The 12,552-nt window shown below is 50.1% G+C and overlaps 1 protein-coding gene across 3 annotated transcripts in view; it reads left to right on the top strand.

Moving 5' to 3' along the window:
• AAGAB (alpha and gamma adaptin binding protein) overlaps nt 1–4,083 on the top strand; it is a 56,349-nt gene extending 52,266 nt beyond the window's left edge. For 2 of the 3 annotated variants that reach the window (XM_031452899.2, XM_031452898.2), the window contains exons 8-10: nt 1,010–1,114; nt 1,573–1,622; nt 2,282–4,083. In XM_031452899.2, the coding sequence (XP_031308759.1) occupies nt 1,010–1,114; nt 1,573–1,622; nt 2,282–2,359 (233 nt within the window). In that variant the 3' untranslated portion in view covers nt 2,360–4,083. The remainder of the gene's footprint in view (nt 1–1,009; nt 1,115–1,572; nt 1,623–2,281) is intronic. The other variant, XM_031452900.2, reaches the window with a different exon arrangement.
• The last annotated feature ends 8,469 nt before the right edge of the window (nt 4,084–12,552 follow it).

The raw sequence follows: 12,552 nt of genomic DNA, 5'->3' as shown, positions 1-12,552 counted from the left end.
AATGTAACGGGTAGAGCCATGGCCTTGGAGTCGTGGACAGCTCATTTCAAGTAATGGCTTTAGCGCTAGGAGTGAGATGACCTTGAGTAAGTTATTTAGCCTCTGTGGGCCTTAGTTTGCCCTTCTATAAAATGGGTGTAACAAATCTTTCCTCATAACGCAGTTGCACAAAAGGAAGTGGATTGGTGTTAAGTTCAAGCACTCGGTGGTGCAGACAAAGCAGACTCTCTCTCTTACTGTGGTATGTGCTGCAGTAACGGTGGAGAGATGTCAGAATACACAGTAGCGTATGCCAGTGCCAAGGCAGCCCTATAAACACCAGGTGTGGGACGAATTCAAAGGATGGAGACCTGTGATCTGGGACCGGCAGGAAGATATCCTAGAGGTGGTCGGCCCAGAATGGAGGATGAGTAAAAATTCTGATTGGAAGCAAGACTTTGGTAAAGAGGTCACATGCTGAGGCAGACACAGTACAGGATTTGTAGTAAGAAAACAGGAATTTGGCTCTACTTCTGAACAACTGTAATTCTAGATGAGTTCCTTTTTAAGCCCAGGTTGCTTCATGTGTAAATTGTGGACAGTGATATCTGTCCTAACCACCTTACGTGGTTGTTAGTAATGGATATGAAAACATTTGTTGTACAGTAAAATTTGGTCTAAATTTCAGGCATTTATTGACTCAGTGTACCTTAGGTGGAGGGCATGGCTTTTAGAGTTGGAAGCACCTAAGTCTGACTCCAAGGTCACACTTAACTAACGTGACCTTGAGCAAGTCGCCTGAACTCTGAGCTCTGGTTTTCTCCAGCACGGACACGGTGTTGGTTATTACAGTGTCGTAAGGCCAGGACCACTGACTGCTCATTTACGGAGGGCCCGCTCGCAACCACGCGGCAGGAAGCACCGTGAGCCGTGCCGCTGGGGCACAGTCTGACCCAAGCTAGCTGCATTGCTGTAGGATTCTGTGTATTTAGCACGTACGTACATAACGTGTGGCAAATCCTTCTTTCAGATCCCATGTTAGACCTGGATATTCAAGAACTGGCCAGTCTTACCACAGGCGGAGGAGATTTGGAGAATTTTGAAAGACTATTTTCAAAGTTAAAGGAAATGAAAGGTAATCCGATCCATTGTGTCTCCCAGGCTCCCACACTGATGCTCCTGTGTTGTATGTAATAGGAGTTAACTTTGTAACTGCTGCTGTAGCCTGTACTCTGGTCTCATCTGAGAAACTTAGCTGCTGGCGGACTGCGCCATCCTCTGTTGGTAAAAATACCCTGGGGGACCATTTCCTCTTTCTTCATTCTTTTTTCTCTTACTTTCCCATCTTCTCTTGCCTTTCTCTCTCTCTTTCAGTGTGTCATTAACATGGAATCAGTCAGATCCCTACCAGTTTCCCCACATCATTCCCATCTGGAAAATCTGGAAGACTTAAACTTCCTAACAGCTGTAATGACCACACCATAAACATATGTCTTTGAAACCCATCTCCCATCTTCTAGCGTTAGAACATCCATCCACTCCAGACGCTCCCGTGCTATTAGATGAATTTCTTAAGATATATTTTCCCCCTAGACAAGGCTGCGACGCTTCCTCACGAGCAGAGAAAGTTGCATGCAGAGAAGGTGAGAAAATCAGTCGGGTATTTATTGAGTTCCTACCAATGAAGGTCCAGTGCTGTTGGAATTATATGTCACACTTGTTCACTCCTTAGTGTCTTAGTGTGAGCTTGTCATTGGGTATTAACTTTTAGTTAATTGACTGTTTACACAGTAGTGATACAGTTGCTGCGGTCAAACCAGGATTGCCCAGTGTATGTTGAGTGACATGGAACCTTGAGACTCAGGATGTTTGCCTTCCCAGCTGTTTGGGAGGCTGGAAAACTCTTAATTACTTTGTTTTGTTCAATTTTGGGTGGTTATTACCGATGCAACACCTGTTCTTGGAGGGAAGCATGTGTGGTTTGCAGTGTCCCATTGTGTGAAGGTGGCATAATTTATTTACCCAGGTCCCTTTTGGACAGTTAAGTCATGTGCGTTTTTTGCCTCTGTAGTGAAGCTGGGCACATCCTTAACACTTACGTGTACGACTCTGATTCTGTCCTCACTATAAATTGTAGAAATGTAGGAACTGGGTCGGGACGTCTGAGGGTTTTGATATCCGTTGCCAGAGCGCTGGAGGGCAAGGTGTAGAATTTTAAGTCTTAATCAGTTCCGTGTATGACACATGAAATGGGCTGAAATACAGCTGTTGCCTAAGATTTGTTGCTTGCCTCTCTCCCCAGGTGGCCAAGGCATTCTGGATGGCAATTGGGGGAGACAGAGATGAAATTGAAGGCCTTTCATCCGATGAAGAACACTGAATTGCTCATGTTAGGGCTTGGCTGACAGGCTGACTCTGAGACCCTTCCCTGCTCAACCCAGTCATCTTTTGCTGAACATTCGGTTATCATGTTGGCCGCCTGACTTGTTTATAGGGTCCCCTTAATTCTACTTTTCAGTAGGGGTTAAGGAGAAATCTCTTCTCCCTCGGTATATTGTAGGAGAGTGTGAATGACAATAAGGAGTGAGAATTTTTCAAATACACACTTTTTTGTTTAGGAATGGCAGTCGGATGAGGCTCTAAGCCCCGTGTGATTTGCCCACGTTGAAGAGGAAGGTGCACCAGGCCAGCCCCAGTCAGTCTTTTCCGTAGCATCCCCTGCACTCACACTTGTTACTGCAGAGCCGGAGCTGGGGCCACCTTTCCTGGGTGTTCTGGATTTTCTCTTTCAAGGAACTTGCTCTGAGGTTTGATGCTTTTGCCGGGGGAAAGGAAGAAGCTTTAGATGTGATTTGTGCTGTTGTAGAGATGGGGCCAAAGCCACTGGCCCTGACATTAGTCTCTAGCTTTTTAAAAAAAAAAAAATGCATCTGGGCATTTCATTTGAAGTTATAGTATCTTAGCTCATGCTAGAATTGTTGAGAAACCAATGTGAATTTTTAGACTATAGTAAATGATGCAAGAGGTTCCTACTCTGGTAGGGGTAAAGTAAATCCCTCTCTAGCAAGTCACTGGAGAGGGAGAGCACGTGAGAGAGGGAGAGAAACTTAAGGAACTCCCTGTGTGGGCCATTGCAACAGTATGATCGTATCCTGAGATTTTAGTGTTAGTATTACCATGAAGAAATTTTTCTTCATCCCAGAATTGTCCCCTGCTACTCGAAATGTCAGAGCTGTGTTGCCACACATTATACCCTTAAAACAAGGTGCGATTCCTCCTTTCTCTCTCAAAGCCGGAGATCACTGCCAACATAGTAACACTAAGGAGCGGGCTTGGTGGGAGAAGATGTGAGATGTTGGGCAGTGAATCCCTGAGTCCCTTGTGTCACCTCCAGGAGGCGTGGGTCAGCCCCAGGGAAACCGATCGCCAAAGGGGAGGTTTCCACAGCAAGAGTAGCAAGTACAGCAAATCAAAGGCGTCTTCCTGTTCTGGCGACACTTGGAAACGCACAACCTTAGCCTTCACTGTGGTGCTCACTGCCCTGGCTCTGAACCGGCTCCGGGCACGCGGGCCGATAACTGCTCCCGGCCTAGTGTGGACTGTCAGCCCCTGAGGTCACCAGCAGAAACCAGCTTCAGACCCCTCCGTGCAGCACCTTCTAAGCTCTGCAGAGCCTGAGACAGATGGCAGGAGGGACCAAATGCTGCAGGTCCCGGGCCAGGGAGACCGCAGGAGGGAAGGGTTCGGTGATCGGAACATTCAGGAAGAGCCATTCCAGGGCACATTGGAGGCTCTTGCTTGATGAGTTTTTTCCTTCTCCACCCCCCCCACCCCCCCCAGTATTCTGAAAGTCTTTGAGACTGTAGTTTACCACCATGCCATCAGTGTTTCTTTGAGGTAACTGCATTAGCCATTGGTTGGGAATGTAAGGGATGCTGGCACTGGGGTCACAAAATGAAATGTGGCATATGGTTTTCTTAAAACCTGAAAGTTTTCAGAAAATATATTAGGTACATGGTTAGAGAAAACAGACTAGAAAAAGCTGTGAACTTGATTTTGTGGATTAAATAAGGCCAGGTGATTAAAATGTGATTTATTTATAAAGTCTGCTTACGTGTATTTTTATGATTTTGTTGTTTTTCCGTAGAAGGGGTGTGTGGGGCAGGGGAGAAGCCTGCCTTCATTGGTTTAGGTATAAATAGCGAATAATATAAGAGTCTGTCAAACTCACTCTTTTAGAATCCATCATGCATGTGTGTTAATACTTACTCATGATCTTAGCTATCTGGGAACATTGGCTCCTTGTAGGGAACATGTGGGGTTAAAGCACCCAGTGGTATCTAATAAAGGCCCATTTTTTTAAAGGCCCATTTTAAGAAAACTTATTGTGAGCTAATAGTGCAATAAAAATTGCAGTCTATCCAAAGTGACCTATGGACGTGCCACCCCAGGTCCAGGTTATTATGGACTGTCCGTCTGGGATTTAAAATGAGAAACTCAGGTTTGGTTTTTTTTTTCCTTAAATGTGTTTCTGTTTGTGTAACACAGTGTCTGACACTTAGTAGGCCCTTAATGTTGGTTTGGATTTGGATTTGATAGTTCGATGGATATGATCACAAAGTTTTAAGGTCCATGATTGTTGGAAGGTAGGGAGAGACAAGAATAAACTTTTTTTTCTGAGAAAAATCATGTGTTATGTAATAATTTTAGAGTGATGAAGACATAGATATTTTTATAATTTTAAAATACGTTTTCCTGCCAGAATACAAGAAGATTGACAGACCCAGTTTGCTTGCTCTCTATTTATAGAACTTGGCCGCATCTAATTCAGAGAAGCTGGAGATTCAGGGAAGCTAGACTTTTTAGATGGCTGAGTAATATGGGATGTGGTTCAAGGACCACAGAGCATGTCAGGCCATCACTGCAGACACCTTATGACACGTGACAGATGATACACAGCTGACTTTGTGTTCTCGCTGTGGGGAGGTGGGGAGAAGCATTTTTGCCGAGGCTTGTCAGATGCCCTGACCTTGGGCCGGTCTCTGAACAATGGCCGTCGAGAGAGCACGTGGAGTGCCCCTTGCCCTGCCTTGGCCCGCCGTGGAAAAACAGCCTTAGAAGAATCACTGTCTAGGGGAAAGATGAGAGCTTCTTGAACTATTCTGAGCTGGAGTGTTTGCTGATGCAAAGCTAAATTTAGCTAACATGTGTCCAGTGCGGTCAGAGGTTTGATTCATTGAACATTCTGATTGATGGCGATGGTTCCAGAGAATGCTGGATAAGTTCAGAGCAGTGAGTTAAGAGCTGCCCTTCACCCACCCCCGCCTCCCGACAAATTTTGAAACGGGACAGTTTAGCTGCAGCATTCTCTCATTAAATGCCAAATCTGTAGGTGGAGAAGGTGTGAAAAATCGGGTCACGTGGACCACCTTAGTACAGGCTTGGCTTGAAGACAACGCCCCAACAGTTACCTTTCCCATAATTTGTATGTTCATGAAAGCAGCACGCTGACTGCGCGGGGCAAAGTCCTAGTTTTGATTTGGATTCCACTTGGGGTTTAGTCCGGTAATCTCCTCCTTGCGCTGTTGGCGTGTAAGTTCTTGCAGAAAAGCTCTTAGAAATTCTCAAAGTTTTCTGTTTTGGGCATTACCTGTGCCTGGTGCTAACATCACAGGTCTTGCTCTAGGTGCTTTATTCGTAGTTAAGTGTGAATTACAGTTCTTGTAGTGTGGGAAGTGTGTCTCTCGATACTGAGGTGCTTCTCAGATTTGCAGAAGGAAGAACTGAAAAGAGGTAAGAGTAACAGCGTGGGAGTGTTGCTGGGGCACTGCCGAGCCCCGTTCCAGCTCTTAATGATGGGCAGCTTCTACTTTTGTTTCCCGTTGGAGGGGTCCTGATTCAAAACCTGGACCTAATGGTTATAATTGCATCTTTGGAACACAGGTTTGGGAAGAAAAACAATTTTTTTTTCCCTCCAAAACCCTTTATTATCTGTGCATATGTTGATAGGCTCAAAGTCCTTGCTCCCCACAGCTACAAATCTGGGAGGCATAAACAGGCCACGTCAAGCCTCCCTGGTTCTCTCCTATGAAGGATGTGACCAGCCACTGCCTCTCCCTGTCTCTCACCAACCAGGTGGCTCTAATGCTGCAAAACATAGGTTAGGGAAGACCTGGGGTAGGAACTTGATGGAAACAGCAGCGTAATTTAGGAGAGAAGACTCTCTTCATCTGAAGCCCAAGGACAACATGGTCTGCATCAATCGTGTCGCTCCAAGAAATTGTCAGGAAGCCATTGATGGTGTTAGAAGGCCTCAAACTTGAAGCTGAGAACAAGCACCTGTAACCTGTTGCTTTATCCAGGTGAGAGGGGAAGCGAGCACTGACTCGACGGGGACCCTTCGTGGTGCCATGCCGCGGACTCGGATAAGGATATGGGTTGGGTTCTCCGGGAGCTCAGCATCCACCTCAGGTGGGAGAAGGGGGAGAGCAGGGCGAGGCCGCAAGAGGGGAATGCTGGGCTGGATGTGAGGAGTGCTGTGCCCAGCCTCAGTTGCTCTGGGAAGGAGAGCGCGGAGCGGGTTGGGAAGGGCATAAAATGCGCCGTGGAGCGGTGGCTCTCAAAACTTGAGCCCACGTCAGAATCACCTGCAGGGCCCCGCCCCAGGTTCTTGGTGGGGGGCCTGGGGAGGTGGGGCTCTCCCTCCCCAGGTGACACTAATGCTGCTGGCCAGAGAGACACTGAGACCCATTGACTGAAGAAGTGATGCTTGAATTGAGCTATTGGGACAAGACTGGGCAGGTAGGTGGGTGGAGGCTGCAGAATTCTTAGTGGAAGTTATAGCATGAATGAAGGTTTGGAAATAAGGAAACAAGGGTTTATGTTAGGAAAACCCCAGTAGCCCACTTAGAGAAATTACTGGTAGATAAGGAGGGAGTGATGTTGAGAACCTTAACACTATGTGCCTACTCTTGAGGTAATCAAGAAGCCAAGGGGTTTAGAGCAGAAAAGACATGGAACCATAACCATTAATTCCAGGGAAGTCTGGCAGCAGTGTTAGCCAACACCAGCTGATTAGCACTGCCTGCCTGGAGAGCTGTGTTGAGAAGGATTCTGAGGCTGAGAATGGACTGAGCACTGTGATGAGTGGTTTTCGCCCTGGATAAAGAGGAAATGGTAACGTTGCCCTGTACTTGCCAGCCCTGGGAGACAAATGAGGAGACTGCTGGAATCGCTGTGGTAAAAGGTAATCAGAAACTGAATGTTGGTGGTATGCCTTCAGCCACATGAAAGGACTTACGTGGGGGATGGCACAGTGGAAATGGATGGAAGAGATATTGCTAAGGTAGAATCTACTAGATGTGGGCACTAATTCACTCAATTTAGCAAAAATATGTGGTGGCGGAAAGAATACGATGTAGGAATTCTTAAGGGAACAAGAATAAGGTGTAGACCCTGCTGTCAGGGAGCTCGGCCTGGAGGAGCAGATGGACACACAGTTGAGACTGGTGATGGAGGGAAGTGTTGAAGGCCTCCCTGGAGGGCAGGTCTGAACTGAGTGTCAAAGCATTTAGTGGAGGTTAGCCACGTGAACCGGTGGTGTTTCAGGCTGGGATGGGGGGTGTGGCCGGGGGTGTAGACTGGGGAAGGGGAGTTGCCGTCCCAAGCCGAGTCGTCACGGGGGCTGGTATGATACACAAGGAACTGCACTACACCAGGCTGGGGGGCAGGGGTGAGGCAGCAAGCTGTGAGAGCGGGTCGGGGCCAGATGGTGAGGGTCACGTGGCCCATGTGAACTGCCTTAGGGTCTGTGCTGTGGACTGGGGGGTGCCGCGCAGGTCAGGTGGGTCACTGAGGGCGGGGTGGATGGGGGCGCCGCGCAGGTCAGGTGGGTCACTGAGGGCGGGGTGGATGGTGCATCTCTGGGAGAGCAGGCTGGTGGCCAGGGGAGCAGTTAGGGAGCCATGCAGGTAGTGGTCCAGGCGCCAGAGGATGCTGGGTACAGGGTCATGAGTGTGGAGGAGCCGGACCAATGGGCTGTGGGGAGTGTGGCAGTGCTGGACGATGGCGACTTTGTGGCTGCGACTAAAGAGTCCTGACAGAAGCGGGGCTGGAGGCCAGGAGAGGGAGGTGGTTTAATAAGGCGGCAATGAACTCCCGTTTTACACTGAGTTTGAGGCACCTGTGACCCCTCCACGTACCAGCAGCTGGCAGGCTGTTGGATACGAGTCTGAGGCTGGGGTTTGATGTCTGGGCTATAAATCCTGATTTGAGACTCATTAGCATTTATGTGGCTTGAAGTCATGCTGGCAGACGGGATCCCTCAGGGAGGAATGTCAGGAGTACACACAGTGGTCTGGGGACACCAGCACGGGGGGAGGAGGAGGAGGCGTGGGCCCCAGAAGAAGAGGAGATTGTGTGAGGGGGCCAGGCAGAAGCCCGATGTCACGGCCTTTCCAGAGGGAGGTCTGATCAGCAGGGGCAGCTGCACAGGGGGTGGGGGACAAGGAAAAGGAATGCATCCAGCTGCCCTGGACTTGGAGGCTGAGGAGGGGAGGCCGGGAGACCCCTGATGAACATGGGGGGCGGTCAGGAAAGGGCACTCGGCTCGAGCGAGGTGGAGGATGACTGAGTCTGGGGCGCGTAGTCGTGGATCACGTCTAACAGGCAGCTGGAAGTTAAAGTTGTGGCGCTCAAGGCACAGGTTGGGTTGGAGGCATGGATTTGAGAGTCACGCGCTGAGAAGTCGACTGGACAAAACCCTGGGGGAAGAGTCACTTAGGAAGGTAGAAGCAATGACAATGGAAGCAGGAATTTGATGTGTGGTTCGCGGAGGCCAAAGCCACAGGCTCGGAGGTGCCGCTTCTGTGAAATGTGCCTCTGTCCTGGTGCGGGGAGTGTTTGGGCTCTGGTCAGGTCCTTAGCAGGCAGGCTGCTGGAGAGGTGCCCCTGCCCGCTTCCGTTCTCCTCCTCCCCCGAAACTGCTCATTTTAATCATCTTGTTTCTTAATCCACATCATCTGGGGTCAGTGTAAGATTCAGCCAAGGAGACAACTTTGATGTCTCTTTCTCCTTGGGAGCTTGGAATTTAAAATGAATTTTCACAGGAGCTAAGTCGTCTGAGCCGGAACGTGTGGAAACCTACTTCTTTAGGAATCAACATCTCCATGCCTGTGGTGAGGTGAATCTGGTGGCATCCAGTCATTTGCCCAAGGGACAATGCTTGCAGACGACGCGGATGAACCACAAATGCTAGTGACCACGCGGAGACAGCGGCGACGGGACTGGCGCAGCGCTGAGATGTGGGGAGCCGTGAGGCTGCAGCCCTCTGCCCGCCCGACCTGGAGGCTCTGCCATCCCTGAAGGACCGCCTGGCACCGCACGTGGCCCTGGGTGAGTGAGCGAGGACCGCGGGGCAGTGGCAGAGTGGGGCCTGGCACTTCCTTGGTCCCAGAGCATTTGGGCTTGGACATACTTTTCTCAGAAGCCCCCAGGACCTGCTTAAATCTCCTCACCCAGACACGGCAGCAAGAATGAGAGCGAGCTTCTGCCACAGCAGCTTTGCAATGAAAAGTTTATTAGAAGGGCACTTACGGGGGGAGAGGAGGAGAGAGGACACAGGTCTTTAACAGTAGAGGTACAATGCTTTGACAGGGGGCTGCTCTTAAGATACAAAAGTTAGAAAAATCTAAAACACTATAAATACATACATGCTTTTTACAAAGGTATTAAAAGGCCAGGCGGGCTGAGAAGTGGAGGTAATCAGCGTCCTCCGCAGCGTCCTCCCCACCCAAGCGCACACCAGAGCGACCCCGCACCGACCAGCCCAGTCGCAAGAGCAGCAGCGAGGGTGGGCGAAGGCTTCCGGGAGGAAGGGGCTCCCTCCCTCCGTCAAGTTCTCATCGCTGGGAAGGGAGAGGGGCTTGGTTCAGTGGACCCTGCGGAAGGGCCTCCATCTGACTCCGAGCTGCCTGTGTCACATGCTGCCAGTCACCCCAGCCTGGGGGGGGGGGGAGTGGCTCTCGATGCTGAGCCAAGAAGCCACCGTGCCCTCCAGCGCCATTCAGAACTGGCTGTGCCCCCACCTCTTCCCAGCTGCTGTCCTCGGGAGGAGACTCTTCCTTCAACAAATTAAATAGTTATCTGTCTTGAATGGTTTTAAGAAATTATTACATAAATATAAAAACAACAGAATGCTCACGTGGGCATTACTTCAGCATTAAAAAAAAATCACTTGAGTTTCTCAATCCAGTTTACACAATAGGCGAGTATCTGTATGATTGATAGCTGTGTTTCTGGAAGGTTGCCTGTGTACCAAGTCATTTCCCGACTCTTCTGTCCGATTTTGATCCGTATCCTCTTGTGTCCATTTCTCTGCGTTCCCACCCACGTGAGAAGTGGCTGATACTCCTGAAAGACTTACTTGAAAGGGCTCTAGAGGGGAGTCTCTATGCCACACGAAGAAAAATGGTACAACTTGGCTGTGTTAAGTCGAAGTTTTCTTCTAGCAAAGGTGGAAGTTTGGGGAAAACTCCCACCTCTGCCACCTGAAGTCAGTCGCACAGTAAGGCAGAGGGTCCAGAACTAAACCCGCGCCCGCTCTTGCTACTAGTCACCCACTTGGCAAACAAGCACGAGCGGGCTGCAGCGCCCTGCCCCTCCCTCCTAAAGGCTCCGGAGGGTGGCCTGGTGGGAGCTCCGGCCCTGCAGACCCGCACGGAGCCTCCGAAAGGGCAGCTTGGGGCTGAGAATGAAACCAGATATCTGCCTTTTCCCCAAGCGCCTCACACACATGCTTGACATGCACACATTACTTAAAGAAAACCTCTTTCTGCGGTTTGAGTAAAAGCATTTAGCCCTGGAATATATCCAAACTCTAGGAAGCCAAAGGGAGATGGAGAAAAACAAACTAAGCACAAGATACGTGCTATACAGCTCATTGCAATACATTAACAATGATTTAAAAAAATAATCACCACGGTCAATATAAAAATACAGCACAGACAACATAAGGACAATGGAAAAGTCTGCCAGCAGCCTTGCCCTCATGTGTGTTCCTCCTAAGAGAAGAGTCCAAGCCCCCCGCTCCTGACTCTGGGCTTGTCTCAAAATGTCAGGTCTTCCGCGGCCTGCCAGGAAGGGGGCCAGCCCAGATGACGGGCCAGCACAGGCCGGTAACCCGAACCGCCGGGCGGCTGCCTACTGGCGCGGGAAGGCTCCAAGTACTAAATAAAGTTAGGAGGGGGGAGGAGAGGAGAGGGACCAGAAGTTGGCTCCAGGGGAGGTGCCGAGGCCAGGCTCTGCACCCGCCACCCCCAGGCAGGCTGGAGGGGCTCTCAGGTCAGCGTCAGCACAAGCCGCAAGGTGCCGGTGGCCTGGCGGGCAGCCCGGGGCGGGGGTACAGGGCAGGTCATGCAGCCTGGGCGACTGCACTTAAAATGCTAACCCCCAGCTACTGTTCCCAACCCCCTCCCCCGCCAGACCCGCCCTGATTTCCTCTTGCCCCGTTCAGCTGTCCTTTAAAAAAATTTAATGTATAAATGCCTTTTATGCAAAAGATTTTAAAACTCTTCGTCTGACTTGAAGGAGACTCCTACTACACAGGTCTCACAGTGCCTCCACAGCAGGGAAACCAGGTCCTAACCTCGGTGGTGCTGCAGGGGGGCTGCCCCGCCTTTTCCTCACGCATCCTCCTCCAGCGTCTCGTCTATAAAGGGCCAAGTAAGTAGCTTTTGGAAAAACACAATACTAAAACTTCATACCTCCTAGAAGTAGCCTTGAGCATCAAGGGTTCTAAGACACCATCCGAATGCAGCCAGACGTGACCACTGGATCGCCCAAACTGGGCTGTACCTGAAGCCAGTTCCCAAGTAGCTGGGGGACAGCTGTGCGCCACAGGAAGCCTTCAGAGGGGCTCACGAAGCAGGTGGAGAACGCAGGCCCTCAGAGGCTGCTGCCCATGGCTTTTAGAGGGGGCACCACGACTGCTCCGGCCAAGGCCAAAACAGAATAAGTAATTCATACCGCGAGTCTCAGACCTGACTGGGAGCAGGATCGCACATCCAGGAGGTTCAGACGGCTTCCTGACTCTGCAAGAAGCCGTTCACAGTCATTTCACACCAGGCACAAACGTCAGACCTGCAGATCTGACCCTCTCAGGTGGAGTGAAGGATCACACATTGTCTCTGGGCTCCGTGTCAACAGCCCTGCACGAAGACTAGCCCAGGTCTGGCAAGATGCTCCTTCCGTCTCTTCCTGTGTCCTCCAGAGGCTTGGCAAGTAGCTCTCCTACCTGGAAACCTCAAGGCTGGAGCTTCAGAGGCCCAGGACCCTGCAAGTGAGGCGCCGGGAGGCCCCCAACATCTCCATATACATCAGAAATGTCATCACAGTTGAGGTTTATACCTACCCAGAGTAGACACTTTCTTCCCTTCACCTGGAATAAGACAGGACTTCCATAGGAAATCCCTTTATTTTTCCTGGTAGAAATCCATGCAAAAATATGGCAGAAGTCATTTCATACAAAAAACAGCAGCAAAGAATAAAGTACCAGTTGCAAGCGGCAATCCTGTC

This window comes from Camelus dromedarius, chromosome 5 (genome assembly GCF_036321535.1).
Source record: "Camelus dromedarius isolate mCamDro1 chromosome 5, mCamDro1.pat, whole genome shotgun sequence".
NCBI classification, from domain to species: Eukaryota; Metazoa; Chordata; class Mammalia; order Artiodactyla; family Camelidae; genus Camelus; species Camelus dromedarius.
Note: the sequence above shows the minus strand (reverse complement) of the source record. Positions and strands in the feature narration are given on the sequence as shown.